The sequence below is a fragment of the Muscardinus avellanarius genome, assembly GCF_963383645.1.
Source record: "Muscardinus avellanarius genome assembly, chromosome: 6".
Classification (NCBI taxonomy): Eukaryota; Metazoa; Chordata; class Mammalia; order Rodentia; family Gliridae; genus Muscardinus; species Muscardinus avellanarius.
Genome location: NC_137791.1, coordinates 13,169,644 through 13,190,443, shown reverse-complemented (window position 1 = coordinate 13,190,443; position 20,800 = coordinate 13,169,644). Strand labels below are relative to the sequence as shown.

At 46.4% G+C, this 20,800-nt stretch overlaps 1 protein-coding gene across 1 annotated transcript in view; it reads left to right on the top strand.

The window, feature by feature from the left end:
- MAML3 (mastermind like transcriptional coactivator 3) overlaps positions 1 to 20,800 on the top strand; it is a gene marked incomplete at both ends in the record, with an annotated part of 458,992 nt that overhangs the window by 437,056 nt on the left and 1,136 nt on the right. The window contains 2 exons of the mRNA XM_080696980.1: positions 10,144 to 10,383; positions 15,298 to 15,382. Of these exons, the coding sequence (XP_080553106.1) occupies positions 10,144 to 10,383; positions 15,298 to 15,382 (325 nt within the window). The remainder of the gene's footprint in view (positions 1 to 10,143; positions 10,384 to 15,297; positions 15,383 to 20,800) is intronic.

Below are 20,800 nucleotides of genomic sequence, written 5' to 3'. Positions count from 1 at the left end.
AACCTTCATATTGTCACGGAGCTCAGCCTCCGGCAACCCAGTTGTGGTTTGCCCACAGCCAGGGGGGCAGCAGAGCCGGCCGACCTGCCCCACGCCGGCAGTGTCTGGGGGAAGGCAAGAACAGGGGACGCAGAGCAGTTGTACTGTAGAAGTGCCTCTTCTCAGGCTGTTGGGGCTGGTCTCCCTGGGCCAGCCCCTTAGGTGCACACACACCAAGGCCTGCTGACGGGAGCGATGCAGCCCTCTGTCCCTTCTTCCTGTCTTGCAGCGGCTGCAGCTGAGAGCTCCATTTGGCAGCCTGGTGGTGCTCCTGTCTATAAATGGAAACATTGGCCCGTCTCCCGGTGTAACACTGGATGGGCCCGTGCATCTGTTATGCAATCTCTGCTTTGATGACTTCATCAGAGGAGGCAGGGCAAGGAGGAAGGAAGCCTCTGGTTGGAGGAAACAGTAGCTCAAGAAGAAAAAAGCCTTCCTAGCAGCGCACTGGGGAAGGAGGCCGCTTCCCTCCCTGTTTGTAAAGCAAAGAAAGGTAGCCAACATATGGGTGGAAACCCCAACAGAAGGGCGACACACTGCTTACAGCGCAAGTCACAATGCCGGCAGGTGTACCTGCCCTGGTGGCTAGGGTTTCTATACAGGCCCGGAAGAGACAAAAGGCAGCCTCCCCTTCTCCCAAGTTCTTGAGCTCCGGGAGTCTGGCAGGCCATGCTCTGCTGTTTTCAGCTCAGGATGGAGAAAAGCCAGAGAGCAGGGAGGGCCACGAAGGACTAGTTTGGCCAGTTGTGTCAGAGGAATCTTACTAAGTCTCACTAAGTTGTTGAAGTTGGTCTCAAACCTGCGATCCTCCGGTCTCAGCCTCCCAAGTACTAGAAGGGTAAGCATGTGCTACCATACCTGGCCAGACTTAATCTTAATTAATAGTAATAGTAACATTACTATTATTCTTAATAGTAATGTTTATTAAAAGCAATAGAAGTCAGGTGTGGTGGCGCACACTTGTAATCCCAGTACTTTGGAGGCTGAGACAGGAGGATCACAGTTTGTGGCCAGCCCCAGCAACTTGTGAGGCCCTCCACAACTTAGTGAGACACTGTTTCAAAATAAAGAATAAAATAAGACCTGAGGTGTAGCTTAAAGGTAGAATGCCCCTGGGGTTCAATCCCCAGTACCACCAAAAAAAAAAAAAAAAAAAAAAATACATGTCCACAAGAAAAAATTTGAAAAAGTAAAAATCACTTACAGTCCTTATGTAACGATGTGATTCGCAGGTTGCGTTTTGGAAACTTCCTTCCTCTCTCTCTCAACTATACACTGCTAGCTTTTCTCGATGTGATTAGCTAGGCTGAGAAGGCATGATTTTTATTGGCTGCCTGGTATTCATGGTATAGATGTACCATAATTTATTTAATCAAGCTCCTATTGTTGTACACTAATGAACTTTTAACCAATTTAGAGTTGCTTTGGTGATGGAATTAAACACCACAAAAGGATCAAAAGAGCTCTATAATTTACATCAGAGGCAGAGGAACAGCACACTCCCAAAGTTGTGCTTCCATCGCAGAGACATATGGTCACCACGGTCGAAGCGCTGATAGACCAAATGGTATTTTTATTGTTTTTATCCCAGAAAAGGTCCTTGAGAGCCTGACCTTTCCTGTGGTTGGTGACACTATCCCATCTTATGCTGCACTGCCTACTTTTAACTACCCTCAGCAGAGGGTAGTTCAGAGGAGCTGTTCATTATAGGGCCATCTTGATATCCCCCACCCCTGCCAGCCCCAGCCCCTCCTTTTGTCATAGAGGCTAGAATTCATCGTAGCCAATTCGTTGAGTTCGGCAAATGTTTATGTTGTTACAACGGTGGTCCCAGCTCTGTGCTGGATGCTGAAAAACCTCGTAGCCCTGGTCCCCAAGGAACTCAAGAGCTGGCCAGGAAGGAAAACGTAAGGATGTCATCCTGCCAGGAAACTACAACTTGGAAGTAGTTGGAAAGTTGGAACTTGCTACCGCCTTTGTGTACGCAGTTAGAATTGGTGGGGGGTGCAACCATGCTTATACCATGATCAAGAGAATGGAAGATATGTTATTGTACACTGGGGAAAGGCTGGGAGGAAATATAAAAGCACATCAAAAGCCAGGCGTGGGGGCGCACCTTTGTAATCCCAGTACTTGAGAGACTGAGACTGGAGGATCGCATGTTCAAGACCAGCCTCAGCTACTTAGTGAGGCCCTCCATAACTTAGTGAGACCCTGTTTCAAAATAAAGAATAGAAAATAGAGCTGGGGATATAGCTTGGAGGTAGAATGCCCCTGGGTTCCATCCCCAGTACCACAAAAAGAAGCACATCAAAATATTTACAGCGCTTACCTTTGAGTGATAAGAATGAGTATTGCCTTTTTCTTTTCTTTATGCTTTTCTGCGTTGCTTTTTAAATTTTCCCCAGTGATTGGGCACAGAGGGGAGGCAGAAGTCAGAAAGCCATGCATTTTTTAAATAGACATCCCTTGTTATCTGTGGGAGATCAATTCTAAGACCCCCCTTGGGTACCAGAATCTATAGATATTCCAGTCCCTTACATAAAATGGCAGTGTATTTGCACAGAACTCTATACATATATGCCCATACACATGGTCACCTCCAGATTACTTATGATACCTAAGACAATGTAAAGGCTGCATAAGTCATTGTTAATATCGTACTGTTTAGAGAAAGATAACCAGGGGAAGAGTCTATACAAGTCCAGCACAGGTGCGGTTTCTTGTTGGTTATTTTTGATGTGCAGATGGAGAAAGACAAATGTAGTTGCTTTACCCACAGTCGAGGTAGAGGGTCCATTGTGCTCATTGAGAAGCTAGAGAGAAAGCCCAGTTGAAAGCCCTAGACTCCGCATTGACAGCAGCTAAACTAGAATGAGAAACAGGACTTCTCTCACGCCGGGGGATGTGCCGCGTGACCAAGAGGCTGGGACAGTGAACCCACAAGCCGCCGCTTGTCGTGTGTTTAAGGGGTACGGTCACCTGGTTCAGAGGAGCTGAATTGCTGTCCAGGCCTGTCAGGCTCCCCCAATGCACGCTGATCCTTAAAAACCGAACAAAGAGCTTTGCTGAACCCATTTAGCAGTCCTAGCACTGGGCCTCAAGTTTTTGCTGTTACAGTGATACGCTTCCTAAGTCAATAATCACTACCCCAAAACTCAATTATCTTGGGAACAAAACCACCGCATCTCACAAAACAAACCTTTTGAATGCCTTCTGTTATGTCATGGGAGAGAGAGGGCTTTAGATGAGGCGGCCCCTCTTGGGGCTCGACTCTGAATTTATTGTAAGCAGCTCCCCAAACCCACAGGGAAAATTGTTTTGGAAAAGGGAAATCTCTCAAAGATGCCACCCTCCTGAAACTACCATTTCTGCCCTGACACTTGATCAGCTTCAAAGGGAATTCTAAGGTTTTTATTTTGTTCTTCCTTCTGCTTATGGTTGAACGGTCTAATCTTACGCCCTTTCTTCAAATGTCAAAGTTGATACCAGAGAGGCATCCGGAGTCGGGGTACGGACAACAGACACAAATGCACAAATCACTGCGTGCACATTCAGCTCCATTCCTTGATCCCAATGGAGTTCCTACCTTTTATTCTGTCTTCTTTCCCCCATTCCCATCTCTTTTTCCCCAGAATCCTCCTGGGTGGTCTGCTTAATTAAGACCAGATGCATGTTATGGTGGTGAAGTCAGAATTCCAAAGATGTCCCCGCCAGCTCTGGGATATCAGATGAGCCACCTCTCTTAACCTTGGGGTACTGTGGATTGAACCCAGGGGCATTCTATCTCGTAGCCACACCTGTAGCCCTTTTTATTTCTTATTTTGAAACAGGGTCTTGCTAAGTTGCTGAGGCTAGCCTCAAAGCTGATGCAGTCCTCCTGTTTCAGCCTCCCAAATGCTGGGATGACAGGCATGTACCATCTTAAGAGCCAGGCAACTTGGGGTCTTTTTGAGCCACAAGATGAGTTTAATGACATGGGGGACAAGCACCTGGAGAGTGCTCTGTCCATAGTGGGGGTCTCTTAGGGGCTTACTTATTATCCTCCATTTATCCCATCTGGTCTTCTCATGCTTGAAGAATCCTTTCCTACCCAAGGAGGCTTTCTGTCCTTGTAGGGAAGTCCAGCAACCCCACTGCTCCTTAGCAAGGGAATTGCACCAGACTCTTCCCTTCCTGGGTTTTGGCTGCCCCGCCCCCCAGCCCGCACAGTGGATCTGCAACCAAAGTGGCTGCCCTGCCTGGAAGAACAGTGGCCCCGGGGCCCCTTTGGAATACTTGGCTTTGCACAGCAAAACATCACCAGTCTGAGCAACCCTCTGAAAAAAATTGAGAGTTTGGCCAAAGGCAGAAGAGCGTGCAATAAAGCCTAAGCAACTTAGCACTAGGGCTTGTTGTTTATTTATTTAGGTACTAGGGATGGAACCCAGACGCAGTCTACCTCCAAGCTATACCCCAGCCATATTTTTTATTCTTTATTTTTAAACAGGGTCTCATCGAGTTGCAAAGGGCCTCACTAAGTAGCAGAGGCTGTCTGCAAACCACAATCCTCCTGCCTCGGCCTCCCCAGTGCTGGGATGACAAGCGTGCACCACCACTCCCGGTTTGGGGCTTGTTCTTGAAAGTGCAGGTTTGCAATCTAATCAGGGCACAGATCACAGTCCCTGCCCATCTGCTGGGGTTATTTGCCCCAGTGACTACTGAGCTATGGAGAAATTATTAAACACCTCCAGAGGGTGTGATTCAGGGGGTTTGGGGTGAGATGCCTGGGAATTTGCATTTCTAGCACATTCCCCAATGATATTGATTCTGGAACCACACTTAGAGACACGCCCCTCCCCACTCGGCTCATTAGTGTACCCAAATTGCCCAACCCTTCCAGTAGGGGAGGTTCTAGTGTCTTCTAGGCCACTCCCACCTCCAAACTTTTGTTATCAAGGAAGAATCTTACAAATGTGATTTTCATGTCAGGGAGTGGGGACTGGGATGAACCCGCTGGAGACGCCTTTCTCCAGCGCCCCACCCTTGGGGTGTGTCCTATGGCTGCCATGAAACTGCCCAATTCTAGCTGACACACCTAGCCCTCCCTTTTGATAAACTTCGACCTCGGAAATTTTCCCACCTTGACAAGAGAAAGCCTCTGTGTACTGGTAAGACTTTGGACATAGAGGTCTTTTGATACATAGGATTTAGTCGAAATTCTATTTGGATTGATTTCTTTCTTTTTTTATTTTTTATTTTTTTTAATTACTTGACCCAGTTGAGAGAGAGAGGAGAGTCACCGATTTGTTTTGGAGGGCATCTTTTCCGTGCACGTATAGATTTCTCCTCTTTCCCACCCCCAGCAAAGCCTGTCCCTGTCTGTCGGGGCGGCCTCCCTCGGGTGTTTCGCAGGCGCTGTGCGCAGTGCAGGCCCTGGGGCCCCGCCTGCACCCGGGCGCCCTCCCGCTCCTTTGTTAGGGCCTGCGCGCCGCCGGGTGGCTTTGGGCTTGCGGGCAGCGCCCGACCCCACTCCCGACTGCGCCTCCCGAGGCCGCTGAGGACTTGTCAGCAGAGAGACTGGAGTCGAGAGGCTCGATTGCGCCCCCGGGGACTTTTTAAGGCAAACCCTAAATATCACGGAGGCTGCAGCGCGTGCGCCCCTGCTCGGCGTGCGCCCTCTGCGGCCGCCGCGGCCCCTCCAGCTCCCGGCCCTTCGGCTTCATCCACAGCCCCCTCCCCACCGGCAGCCCTAAGAAACCCGCGCCGGTGTCAGCCGCAGCGAGGGGGCGATAACCCCGGAGATGCGCGGCGCTGGAGAGAGAACTCATTTTGTGTAAAGAGGGCCTCGAGTCACCAGGGAATTCCTGGATTGTCTCAGGCTGTCGTGTGTGATGTCCATCACGCCGTGCGAACACCATCTGCTCGGTATTATGCTCCGGTTGCCAGGCTACCTGCGGCACGCAGTAACACTTGACTGCCCGGCCCCACGTCCGCAGCGGCCCGGCCTGATTAAGCCATCTGCGCGGGGAGGGGGCGCGGCCCGAGGACCGGGCCGACACCGCCATCTGCCGGCCGCCCGGAGAACGGCAGCTGCAAAGAGGCTCCCGCCCTGGGGACCACGACGTCCAGCATCCCAGCCTTTTGTGACAAGCCCTTGCAGGAGCCCGCAGTCTTTGGTTCTGTTCCAGTAACCCCGGGCCCTCTCACCCAAACACCGCGCGTGTTCTTTAAAACACTTCAGAGAAAGCATGCTATCCCGGGCACAGATTTATAAATAAACAGCTGGCTGGTCCGGGGGAGTTGTGGGGTTTTTTTTTGTTTGTTTGTTTGTTTTTAAGATTTTTTTTTTTTTGAAGTCGAAAACTGCCTCTTTGGGGGGAGGAAGGAGTAATTTTTTACACCTCCCGCATCCCTCTGACCTCCAGAAAATGGCTAAGATCTTGTCCCCACAAGGGAAGATGTGTAACCAGGTCCATTTGATTTCTTGTGCCTCCTTTTCTTTTACTGGGGATGCAGAGAAGAGGGTCTGGAGAATAATGAAGATCTATGTGGCCGATTGGACATGAGGGGCAGAGAATGTATTAAGATTCTGGGGAGAAAGCAAGGGAGGTCTTTGGGCAGGGAGCAGAGAACAAGCCAGTAATTAAAACTAAAAATACTGCATCGTCTGGCTTCCGGGCATTGCATGTCGCATGACGAAAGCTCAGCCTGGTTTTCTCTAATTGCACAACACAGTGTGTGTCCTCCTTAGAAACAAGAGTAGTGTCTTGAAATCCTGAAACATGACAATTGCTCATTAAGCCCTCTTAGGCTGGAGGTTAAAAGAAGCTGGGTAACAGGAGACAGGGGCTCCTCTGGCCTAATCTGCAAGGCAAGGTACTAGGGTACTAGGCACACCCTCACACTTTGGGGTGCACACCTCAGCCTGGATGGTGAGCACCCCTCAGCTGCTGTTGAAGGCAGCAGAGCTTGTCGGGAAGGTCCTAAAGAGGTTTCATTTGGAAGGAGAATCTGTCCATCTTGTGGTTTTCAGGGGAAAATCTGAAGGCAAAAAATAGAGGGGGAGACAACCATTTGGGGAAATAATGTAATCCCTGGAAGTAGTGGTCTTTCTATCCATGTGGGAAAGGTTTTTCCCACAAAGTCACAGAACGGCTTGGTAGATTTAACACTGTCACCCCATTTGTCTCCCCCCCCCCATATAGAAGGCTGGGAAGCGAATGTCCCCTCTTTCAGGCCCAGAAAAGATGGTCTCACGCTATGAGACTATCTCAGACTGAGCAGAACAATCTCAAAGAGAGTTTCTAGACTATTCCTTGGCATCTTTCCTTAGCTCTCATTTCTTCTCCAACCCTTTCCTCCTTATCAAAACTGGAAAATATTAAATAGACTAAAATACACAAGGGGGGAGGCGGAAACTGTCTGTCTTCTTATTGCTTGGCTATTTATACTCCAGTGTGAACTTGTTTGCCAACGTGTTAAGTCGATCAGTCATTTGTCTGGGAAGGTGACAAGAAACAGTTTTACCCGTGGGAAGGAAGGCTTGGGAAATCAGGTAACAAGTATTTGGGCAAAGGAGAAGCCCCTGGAGTCTCTGGACCCTGTCAGGGGTCAGCCATAAGTAAACCTTTGGGTGGCTTCAAGGTTCCAGACAGTCTTTAAAAGATCTTTTACTTAACATTACACATATGTTATGGCTCTCTACCTCATTACAGAAAAAATACAGGGACAAAACTTTTGTTAACTTCAGCACCAACACATATGTAGGGAAAAAAATAGAACACAGTACATTTATGAGAGACGTACTAGTTATCTAACCTAAAGGCAGTTCTTGGGTGCATACTTGGCACCAAAACCCCACGATTTAGGAGAGGCCAGTGTAAGTAGAAGGAATACTGAACTGAGAATCCAAACTGGCATCTCACTTCTACTAGTCTGGGCCATAGCTACTAGCTATGTGGCCCGGGGCTCCTGGGAGTTGTTTCTGGGGTCAGGGGAGGTGCCTGTTGTGTTTCGGTTTGGTTTCCTCTTTGTTGTGCTTATTCTGTTCTGTAGGGGTGGAAGGAGGGAGGGAAGAATTGCAAGTAAAGGTGCAGTTTAGGTGGCAATTCACAGATGGGAAGAAAATCCTGCAGGTCTCAGCACCCTACGGTAGAGGGAGGCCAGAGTACAGCCCCGGTGCTGGGAATCCATCTGAACTGTCCCTCTAGGCTCTAGGAGACGGGCTGAACTTCAAATCCATATTTTGATCCATAGTATCCGTATCAAAAGGGTAGCAAAGCAAAAAGGGGGAGAATATTAAAAACCAGTTCCGATTATAGTTTTTAAAAAAGCTATGGAGTTATTCCCGTTTTGCAATTTAGATTTTTTTTTTTTTTTTTTGTGGTACTGGGGTTCCTGGAAACCCTTCTACCTCCGGGCTACACTCCCAGACCCATTTTATATTTTTAATTGGAAACAGGGTCTCTTAAGCCAACAAGACTGGCTTCGAACCGGCGGGATCCTCCTGTCTCCGCCTCCCAAGAGCGGGGATTACAAGCGTGCGCCACCCGGCTATCCGTGTCCTTTTCATGTATAGATAGCTCAGTGTCTCTATACTCAGATGAGTTGCTTGAAACTAGAATGAATTAAAAGGCAGTTTTCTGCAGAACCCTCAAACAGAACACTTTCCATTACCAGATGTGAGCTTGGTGGTCACTCACCTGCTGTTTCTACCAGCTAGTTTTTCTGAATGGTCTCCGCTGTCCAGCTGTGTAGAGGGTCCCTCTGCATACATTCTCCACATTGTCCCTTGGGTTGTGTCTGGGATTAGGTCTCTACCACTTTACCTTGATTCCCTGAGGGCAAGCCTTTAAAAACGACCATCTGCCCCACACATACACACACACTTAGATCATCCCAGACATATGAGACTCAATTCTCTTTCTTTCTTTTTTCTTCCTTTTTCTTCCTTTTATTTTTTTGTTGTTGCAGTACTAGAGATGGAACCCAGGGGCATTCTACCTCTGAAGGACATCTCCAGCCCTATTTTTTATTCTTTATCTTAAAATAAGGTTTCCCTAAGTTACAGAGGGTCTTACTAAGTAGCTGAAGCTGTCCTCGAACCTGCGATCCTTCTGTCTCAGCCTCCCAAGTAATGGGATTACAAGGGTGAGCCACTACTCCTGGCTCAGTTTTTGTTGTTGTTGTTGTTGTTGTTGTTGTTGTTGTTGTTTTGTTTTGTTTTGTTTTGTTTTGTTTGTACTGGGAATTGAACCCAGGAGCATTCTACCTCTGAGCTACAGCCCGCATCCTAGCCCCTTTCTATTTTTTATTTTCTAATAAAATAGGGTCTTACTAAATTGCTGAGGTTTTTGCTAAGTTGCCAAGACTGGCCTTGAACCTGTGATTCTCCTGTCTCAGCCTCCCAAGTAGGAAGATTACAGGCATGCACCACCACACCAGGCTTCAATTTGATTCTTAAAGGTGTTGGGAGATTCCAACACTCTGTTCAGAATAAAACATTCCCAATTCTCACCCTCCACAACTCTGAGCAGCAGGGTTGATTAGCTGGTTGGTTGGTTGGTTGGTTGATTAGCTGGTTGGTTGGTTGGTTGGTTGGTTGGTTGGTTTCTTTGTTTTAAACATACACCAAACCTCTCAAATATTGCAATTAACTAGAATAATATCAAATATCAGATCTGTCAATAAGTTCTAGCAATTTTCCATACATGTCTCCCCTGCTTGTTAAGGAGACATCCATTTTGGCCAAAAAGACAGGAAGGAGTAAAGGTTATCAGGTCAGGTCAAAATGTCGCCTTCTAGACTTTAGGTAAGCCCAGCCCAAGGGCTCCCTCCCTTTCCCTGGGGACACACAGGACATGAACTGAAAACCTGGTCCACGCTAGTTATCCCTGTGTGACGCAGCCTGGACTTGGTCTCTGTTCCCAGAACCACACTCTGTTCTATCCCCATGGAGCCCCTTCAGTTCACCAAGGTAGGGCCAGGTTTGAAGACTACTAGGTCATTTTTATGTGAAGGTAACAGATGCCCCTTAGAAACCCTGGAGTCTGAAAACTGGTACCTCTGCCTTTGTCCCCTGAAATAACAACTGCATCTCTCTCTCTCTTCTTGTCTCCCCAGGAACAGCACCCAGTCGGGCTTCCCCGGACCGCAGGTCCCATGCAGTCTTCTGTACCCCCTGGCTCAGGCAGCATGGTCTCTGGGGCCAGTCCAGCAGGTCCCGGTTTCCTGGGCAACCAGCCCCAGGCAGCCATTATGAAACAGATGCTGATGGACCAGCGGGCCCAGCTGATGGAGCAGCAGAAGCAACAGTTTCTGCGGGAGCAGAGACAGCAGCAGCAACAGATCCTGGCTGAACAGGTAACACGCGCACGGCACGTCCATTTAGCGTGCACTTGCTAGGCTCCTGCTGCCTGCGAGGGAGTCATTGCTGTCCCTATCCCCAAAGAAGATGCTCGTGGACCAGCATCTCCCAGCCATAGAAGAACCTGTGGAATTTAGAACTTTTCAATTGGTTAGGCTTTTTTTTCCTATAATGAATTAGCTTGTTCCTAAAAGGCAGGCTTCAGCCATCAATTTGAAGGCCCATTTGCTAGAGACAGTTCTTCTATTCCAGCCTGACTCTTTTTCTACTGATTTCTGGTACTGAGTTCCGCAAATTCAGCCTGCGGTGGAGTCTGGTTCTTCTGCTTCATGTGCCCTATTGTTTCTAGCGTGATGTAAAAAATAATAATTCATAGAACTTTGTTTCTTGGAAGAAGGTGGCAGGAGGAGGGACTGCAGAGAATTTTACAGAACTGGTCATAACAATGGACCAGCACAATATCAGAACAATAGGACCCGCAAGACCACCTAGTAACCTGAACTAGGGGTCACAGAGAGGGTGATAACTTAAGAAAGTTCCCGGCAGCTTTTAAGACAGCTCAGGAAGTCTGTGAGTTAAAGGCCGGCCCAGTATGAATCCACCTTTACCTGGGCATCTTTGTCCATCCTTGCTTTATATTCCTCCAGCTTTAAAAGAAAGCCTTCCCTACAAACCGCTCCTGTAGGTTTTGATTTGTTTTTAGAGCTGCCTCTGCCATATTTTGTATTATCCCAGGGAAAGGCCTGAGGCTGTCCACAGGAGATCCCCAGTTGGCCCCTGTGGGGGTCTGCACGGCAGATCTCACGAGGCAGGCTCTTTATTAGATGTAGATGTGAGCTTGCCCTCCAAGGCTCAAGACTGCACATAGCTCTGACTCATAGCTGTCCTTCTAAATGCTCCTAACAGAATCTGAATTCGAAAACTGACCAAGCATCCTCCACAGCATATTTACAAGGTGCTATGTGGGACACAGGACCTGTCAAGGTCTCCACCAGCCGAGAACAGCGGTTCAAAGTAATACCAGTCATCCCCCAAAGAGAAAAATTGTACTGCTGAGCACAGTGCACTGATGTTCCCTGTTTTTGCTTTTGTTCCTGAACAGCTGTGTAATTATCTCCCTCTTTACCAAGGTCAGCCAGCCACACGGCAGCTATTGTACAAACAAACCTCGAGCCCTCTCACCCTGCGTAAGGTGTGTGACAAGGAACCATGCTAATATCTCTCAGACACTGACAAATGGAGCTGCGGGGAGAAGCAGGGCTCTGTAAATCCTCTCCGCTTCCCACGCCAGGGCACTTCAGGTGTGCTGGGTGTTTTGAATGATGGCCTTTTTGATATGTGTGCTATGACCAATGCGCAGAGAAGAGACTCGGAGGGCCAGGAAGAACTCACCGTGCCAGCCCAGGTCATCCAGGCCTGGAAGGAGATGGGAAAGCACAGGAAGAGATGTGTCAAAATGATCCCTGTAGACCAGGAGGAGAGAGAGTGAGGTAGACCCCTCAGAATCCAGGCCATGGAGAGATAGGGTATAGTTCCTTAGCAATCCTGCACTTTTTTTTTTTTTCTGGTACTGGGGATGGAAGCCAGGGACATTCTACCTCTAAGATACACCCCCAGCCCAATATAATTTTATTCTTTTTTTTTTTTTTTTTTTTTTTTTGGTGGTACTGGGGATGGAACCCTTCTACTTCCGGGCTACACTCTCTGATCTATTTTATATTTTATTTGGAAACAGGGTCTCTTAAGCCAGACAGGATGGCTTCAAACCTGCGCGATCCTCCTGTCTCCGCCTCCCAAGCGCGGGGATTACCAGCGTGCGCCACTACACCTGGCTTTTATTCTTTGAGACAGGGTTTCACTGAGTTGCAAAGGACCTCACTAAGTAGCTGAGGCGATCCTCCTGTCTCAGCCTCCCAAATTCTGGGATTACAAGCATGGGCTGCCATGCCTGGCTCCAGCTGTGGGTATTAATGATGAGGCACCAAGTTGAGATCAACTGTCTCAGGGTCAAAAAATGTCCATCACAGCCAGGCGTGGTGGCGCACGCTTGTAATCCCAGCATTTGGGAGGCTGAGACCAGAGGATCATGGTTTGCGGACAGCCTCAGCTACTTAGTGAGGCCCTCTGCAACTCAGTGAGACCCTGTTTCAAATAAAGAATTAAAAAAAATGGGCAGGGAGTGTAGCTTGGAGGTCTAATGCCTCTGGGTTTCATCCCCAGACCCGCAAAAAAATAAAAATAAAAAAATCCATCACTTGCTTGCAAGGTGATTTTGAAAGAAAGAAAAAAAAACTTACCCTCTGTCTTCATCTACTAGATCATTTGAATAATTTCTTTCACCTAGCTGTTTTCAAGATCCTATGAGTTAATGTGCACGGGATTCTTTGGAAGCTGTATGCTCCATACAAACGTGTGGGGGGACTTGTCACGTGGCCCATAGAGTCTTCTGGAAGAGCTGCAGCCCAGTGGCAGCCCATCAGCATAGCCTCTCCCAGCGCCTGAGATGGTGCTCTGAGCGCAGGTTCCCCAGGGCTCTCCACGTGGTCACCTTTTTTGCCTTAGGAACACATACTGACTGCCACATCAACACCGTGCCGATTTTCCCAGTCTCTGCAGCATTGAAAATATCCCAGCATTTTCAATTTGGAATGTGTATTGGAAGCCCTTACCTTCCTGAAAGTATGCAGGAGGGGAATTGGAAGGATTTGGGATCCCGTGTGTCATTGGGAACTCTAAACCCAATGTGGCGTTGGCATTCGGAGGGGAGCAGTTGGAAGAAGGTGGGAATTACCGTTTAATGTCTTATTCTCCAAGAGCCCAGAGGGTATCGTCTCTCCTCCGTTCACAAAGGTTTGACAGAACTTGGAATTTTTTTATCTGAAAGAAACATCAGAGATAGTGAAGTCCTATCATTTTACAAATAGGGAGACAGGCCAGGAAGCTTGTGCAATTTATTTGAGACCACAGAGCTAGAGAAAGACAGAGGTGAGACTCCTGATTTCAGACCACACCCCAGACTTATTCCTTCCTGTAAATGAGGCAATTGGGGTGTGTGTGTGTGTGTGTGTGTGTGTGTGTGTGTGTGTATTACTGGGAATTGAACTCAGAGGCATCCAAGCTTTGGACTACACCCCCAGCCCAATTTATTTTTTATTTTGAAACAGGGTCTCACTAGGTTGATGAGAGTCTTACTACTTGCTGAGGTTATCCTAGAACCTGCGATCCTCCTGTCTCAGCTTCCCAAGTACTGGGATTACAGAAGTGAGCCACCATGCCCAGCAAAATGGGGCAATTAAATTTTTTTTTTCTTAAGTGATATTAGGAATAGAACTCAGGGCCTCGAGCATGCTAGCCACGCACTCTACCACTGAGCGACATCTCTAGCCTCAAAGTCCTGTGTAATATGGGAAGTCTGGCTGAAGATAAACTTTCAGACACTCAGCTTGCTCTCAAAAATGCCTTTATATTGCTGCCAAATGATCTGCATGCTCCCCGGTCTACACTTTAATGGTCTACGCGTCAATAAATCTCGACCGTGTTCTGTAGATGCCTACGTTAGGCACTCAAGCTGGGGTCACCAGGGTTGTGGTTGCCCCCCCCGCCCCGCCCCTTGGATGACAGAATGCTGGCTGCCCTTGCAGAGAAAGAGAAGAAAAAGGAAATTATAGAGCTGCCCGGAATAAACACAGGCAGGGGGAAAAAATAGAAGTAAACACATGTGGTAAGAAGTAGCCTGTGTGTGTTATTTTTATAATGAGCGCCCTAAAGAGCCAGGACCCTGTTGTGTGTTCTGCAGAGCCCTGGCCAATGAACGATGCTTATGAATATTCAGCAGCTCCTTGAAGGCATCCTCAGGTCACCCAGCCACTTGACCGCAGCCCTAGAACTCGGAGCTCTTTCTCTTCTCTTTCTCCCTCACCCCAACCCCCTTTCCCTTCCCGCATACAGCCTGGTACTGATCCTAACAACTGAGCGTATTGGTAACAATTTGAGTAGTTCAGAATCTCTAGGAGCTGAAAAAGAAAGCCTAACCTGCAGGCTCTGGCTCCTGGGATATGTGGAATCCCATGTGGTTTCCTTCAAGCACTAAATGCTGAATATTTTACTTGCAGAGATGTATTTTACAGGCAGCGTGGCTTTATGGGAATAAGACTGGCTTTTTGTATAGCCCCTGAGGACCCCATCTTCCTATGCCCAAAGCATCTGCTTAGGTCATTAAAAAGTAGTTGCTTGTCCCTTTGAGCTGGGTCCCCACAGTATTAAGGGAAAGCACGCTGGCTGATGTTGGGAAAATCAAGGCAGAACCGCCTCCCTAAGTGCGCGTTGCACAAGAGCCAGTGTGTCACGCACCAGAGTGACGGTCCCCATCCACAGACAGGCATGTATGAGGATGTTCATGGCAGTGGGATTCATAACAGCTAAAAGCTAGACGCACCCAGCATGACCAGGAGGAGCAGAACTGCCCTACGTTCGTGTGATGGAACGCTATTCAACAGTGAGATGGGCCATGTGTATACAACTCTGCACAGATGAATCGCACAGATAGACACAGCAGCAGCATCGTATGAACTCCATACGGTATTTGTATGTCTATAAAGTCCCAAAGCAGACATAACTAATCTATGATCAGGATAGTGGTACCCGTGATCCAAGGGAAGGTGATGGCCAGAAGGGACATAGGTGCTCTTGGTGATGTTCCTTTTCGGATCCGGGAGTCTGGTCACCTGGAGTGGGTTTGTCTTACGAAATCCATCCACCTGTCTACTCACGCCTTGTGTACTGGCCTGTTTGTGTTTTATTCTGTAGCATCATGATAAACAGCCCTGCCTTTCCCAGAACTGCCAGGCTATTTAACTGCGAGTTCTCTCCCCATCTAACCTCCCCACCCCTCTCGTGCTCTGTCGTTTCAGCAGCTGCAGCAATCTCACCTGCCCCGGCAGCATCTCCAGCAGCAGCGAAACCCATTCCCCGTACAGCAGGTCAACCAGTTTCAAGGTGAGACTACCGTGTATCTCTTCTGGCTTTTTTGTTTGTTTGTTTGTTTTGTTGGTTGGTTAGAATTGACCCCAGGGGCATCCTACCCCTGACCTACACCCCCAGCCCAATTCTATTTTTCACCTTGAAACAGAGTCTCACAAAGTTGCAGAGAGCCTGGCTAAGTTGCTGAGGCTGGCTGCAGACCTGTGATCTTCCTGTCTCAGCCTTCCAGATACTGGGATTACAGGCGTGGGCCACCACACTCACCACTCCCAGTCCTATTTATTTATTTATTTATTTATTTATTTATTTATTTATTTTTGGTGGTACTGGGATTCCTGGAAGCCCTTCTACCTCTGGGCTACACTCCCAGACCTATTTTTTTTTTTATTTTTGGAAACAGGGTCTCTTAAACCAGCGCAGCTGGCTTCGAACCTGAGCGATCCTCCTGTCTCCGCCTCCCAAGCGCGGGGATGACAAGCATGCGCCACCACACCCGGCTTTATTTTTTTTATTTTTGAAACAGGGTCTCATTAAGTTGCTGAGACTAGCCTCAACTCTGCCATCCTCCTTTCTGAGCCTCCCAAGTACTGTCAGTATAGGCATGTGCCGCCATGCCCAGCAGCACCAATGTTCTTTGAAGAATTATGGCTCTTGTTTTGCCAAGGATGGAGAAGAGTGTGGGAGAGTCCTAGTGATGTATTTCATTTTTGTCACAGGTACAGACAGTCCCTTTTTTACCTTAGTTCTCAGACTTCAGCAGGCATTGGAATCACAGTTTGTTAAAATATAGACAGCTGGGCCTATTCCCAGTATTTCTGATTCTGATCTGTCTGACCTGGGGCCTGAAAATTTGCATTTCTGACAAGTTCCAGGGAGTTGCTGATCCTGCTGGTTAGAGGACCACACTTTGAGAAGTCCTGCTTCATATTAGCAACTAACTAAAACAACCTATAGCCAGAGGTGGTGGCACACGCTCGTAATCCCAGCATTAGGGAGGCTGAGACAGGAGGATCTGGGTTCACAGACAGCCTCAGCTACTTAGTGAGGCCCTTTGCAACTCAGTGAGATCTTGTTTCAAAATACAGAAGAAAAAACAGGGCTGAGGGTGTAGCTCGGAGGTAAAATGCCCCTGGGTTCCATCCCCAGTACCACACACACACACACACACACACACACACACACACACGCATGATAAATCCAACGCATTATCCCTTGAGTCTTCTAGGATCCAAACTCATTTATTGTTTTCTGGATAAAGGGACACACCAGAATTTAATAACCCCCTTGTCTTACAGGACATATGCAGATATTTAAAAGAGCTCTTCTGGATTCAGTTTAAAAGCCCCACTCCTTGAACTTCTCTGAAACACCAAACCACAGATAATTAACCTAGAAATGTAATTCCACATAAGTGAAAAGGCCATAAGTGTGACATTTGAGGGTCCCTGAGATGACTGGTTTGAGATATAATCATTTTTTACTATATTCAGTATTTTTATATATTTTGCCAACACCCTGGATAGCCATGATGTTCTGCATCTGGGAAAATATCAAATTAATGGATGATAAATATTGTCCTCAGAGAAAAGCTCTAGAGGAATAACGAGCATTAGACTCCTGCCATGGCACATCTTCAAGGTCTTCCTGGCCATGTCTCTGAGTTCTGTGCCTCTAGGTCTACTCCACGCCTGGGGGAAGATGCTTACCTTTCACAAATACAAGTGTCCATGTGTGCCTCCGCCATCTTGTACCCCATCAAGATGTATGACTACAATACACCAATAAAAAATTTTTAAAAACAAATACAGGCTTCTTGGGAGTGAAAATAGAACACAGACCCTTTTAAGGGGAAAAAACTACTTATTACCACCTCTATTTGAATATGGAGGATTTACTTTGATACTGTGGCATTAACCAGCAGACAAGAAAATTAATGTGACTACAGTGTCTCACGATAATAAAAAAAGAAAAAGAAAAAGAGGATTCTGTTTAATGTATGTAGTAATCAGGTTAAGACAATTTAATTCCGTGGAGGCATCTGAATTTTTTTTCTTTGTATATTTGAAATTATTGAAGGCATAAAACTAGGGGAATAAAAAGCTTTTTATTTCTCTTAGGTTGAAAATATTGTGCTGATAGTTGATTTTTAATTTTTTTTAATAAGAACTGTATCCAGATAGTGCAGTCATTTATGCTAGGTAAAAACAGTTGTTGGCTTTGATCAATGTTTCACTGCCTGTTAAAGGACGTTGCAACAATTTTACCCTCTAAAGAAAGGAACCATTTCTCTTTTGAAAAATTAGTCCAGGCAATATCTGGTCTCCCATTATAAATACACAATAAAAGTGTCCAAATTTGAAAGTCTTTTGATCTGTTTCCTGCAGACCATCAGCTGTGTATGTAATTTGGGTCTATCCAATCAATCTCTGAGTCAGCAATATTTTCTCCTTAACTTTTTCTAGAAACAACTCAATAATTCATTTCATGATCTGATTGGTCATGCAGTCAATACAAATTTAGTGGGTAAGGTCACAAAATTTTATAACGAGTTTACAAATTACACAATATACTTCCATCAGGTGTTTAACCAAGAACTTTTGAATTTTAAAGAAAAAGCCACTTGAATATATAACAAAGCAAATACATAATGAACCAAAAAAATTGAAAACTTCTTAAGGATTTACTCCAGATCTTCCCCAGTTTCCCTACAACTGCTTTCATTTTTCAATGCAGCATGATATTGATTCCAAGCCACAAAAACTTAAGTCATAATCAAAATTCCCATAATTTTCTTTCTTAAAGAAAGGAAGAAAATAGGGAGACATATTTGCTGCCTAGAAATCAATAACCCCATCAGGAAGACAAAAAAAAGCTTCAGTGCTCTGCCAAGGTGCCAGGTGTAACAAGGTTAGGCTGCTCTTGTAGGACTCCTCATCAAATTCCAGATGGATCAGATTTGCTTATGATATCGATTAGCTCCTATGCTGCATCCCCTTTAAGTATCCAAGGGGGGAAAAAAACATTTTTCTTTTTCTCATGGACTTAATCATTAGCAGGGCAATAGGAAAATCCATTTTTGTGCATCCCTTAGCCCTTTGTGACAGACAAGAATTGGGCTTCCACGAGCGGCGTTCCCATCTCTCGACTGCTCGGGACGTGTCGTGGGGTGAAAGGACACACTCAAATGCCTAACTCAAGGTGACTGACTTGGAGTTGGGACTCTGATCCACAGCATCCGTAGAACTGAGTTAGTTCACTGCAGCTGCAGCGTGTGGCTGTTGCCAACACACACACACACACACACACACACACACACACACACACACACACACATGGGTGGACTTCGCTGCAGAAATGAACAGAGTGCATTGCCCGGTGACAAGAAGCACTGGAAGCTTTCTCTTCCGAGCTGGGGTAGCCGAGCGATTTGATCTAACAAATTAAGAATCAGACAATCTAGGGCGGATGGAAATCTACAGAACGGATCTAAATAATGTCCCACTTGTCAAAATAACTTCTGAGCAGAAGCGATGACCTTTAACCTCTGAAAATCCACTCCAGTCTGGAGGGAAGTTAGTCTCGTGGTTTTCGTTGATGGTATTCTCTACTTAGCCACGTTCTTCTTCACAAATAGGATGTGCAGAGCCATCAGAAACTATTTTTTGGTTAGGCACTGAACCCAGGGGCATTCAACCTGCGAGTTATACCTCCAGCCCTTTTTATTTATTTTTTTGTTTTATTTTGTTTTGTTTGTTTGTTTGAAACAGGATCTCTCCAGGTTGCAAGGTCTCCTCACGATGGTGCTGAGGCTGGCCATGACCCTGTGATCCTCGTGTCTCAGCCTCCCAAGTACTGGGATGACAGGCATGAGCCACCATGCTTGGCCAACACTTAATTTACCCCAAGTGGAGAATTCTTCCCTTACCTCCAAAGAAAATGGTATCTTATTGGATTGATGGCATCATATCCAAAAATGTGAAAAATAATTTTCTTCTGATGTGTGAACAAAAATAATAGTAGGGTACGTTAAGTGAAAATATAGGCATGGTAGGATCCCAGTTTTTGTATGTCTATTTATATATAAATAAGAGTTAGTTGGGGTCATCTCTGGATGGTGTAAATGTGAATGATTTTCATTTTTGTCTATTTTCTAATGCTTCTCAAATTTTGCATAATCAATATGTTATAGTTAGAAAATAATCCGTTTTATTAAAGATGTATTAAAGAGTAGCTCCTAGCCAGGCACAGGGGTGCACACCTGTAATCCCAGAAACGTGGGAGGCTGAGACAGGAGAATCTCAGATTCAAGGCCAGCCTCAGAAACTTACTGAGACCCTCAGAAACTTAGCAAGACCCTGTTTCAAAATTTAAAAAAAAAAAGCCAGGTGTGGTGGCGCATGCTTTTAGTCCCTGTGTTTGGGAGGCCGAGACAGGAGAATCAAGGTTTGTGGACAACCTCAGCTACTTCGTGAGGCCCTTTGCAACTCCAAAATAAAGAATAAAGAATAGGGCTGGAGATGTAGCTCAGAGGTAGAATGTCCCTGGGTTCCATCTCCAGTACCAAAAAAAAAATTTTTTTTTTTTAATTAAAAGGGTTAGAGCTGGGCATGGTGGTGCATGCTTGTAATCCCAGCACTTAGGAGGCTGAGACAGGATTACACAGGTTCAAAGCCAGCCTCAGCTACTTAGTGAGGCTTTCAGCAACTTAGACCCTGTTTCCAAATGAAGTATAAAAAATAGGTTTGGGAGTATAGCCTGGAGGTAGAAAAGACCCTGGGTTCTACCCCCAGTACCACAAAAAAAAAAAAAAAAATTAAAAGGGCTAGGGGTATATCTTGGAGGTAGAATTCCCCTGGGTTCAGTCCCCTGTAACACACACACACACACAGACCACACACACACACACACACACACACACACACACACACAGAAAGAATGAAAGAGAAGATTTTTTTATTTAAAGGTATTTTGTACTAAAAGAGTATATTAAGCCAGGTATGGTGGCTCATGCCTATAATCCTAGTATTTAAGAGGCGGAGACAGGAAGATTGCAGATTCAATACCAGCCTTAGTAACTTAGCAAGACCCTGTTTCAAAATAAAAAATAAAAATGGGGTTGGGAGATAGAATCCCCATGGGTTCAATTCCTGGTACAGAGAGAGGGGGAGGGGGGGGAGAGAGAGAGAGAGAGAGAGAGAGAGAGAGAGAGAGAGATGTGTCAAAAGAGTAAGTTCTTTTTTTTTTTTTTTTTTTTTTTTTTTTTGGTGGTACTGGGGTTCCTGGAAGCCCTTCTACCTCCGGGATACACTCTCACGGGCTACACTCCCAGACCTATTTTTTAACATTTTTATGTGGAAACAGAGTCTCTTAAGCCAGCGAGGCTGGCTTCGAACCAGCGCGATCCTCCTTTCTCCGCCTCCCAAGCGCGGGGAT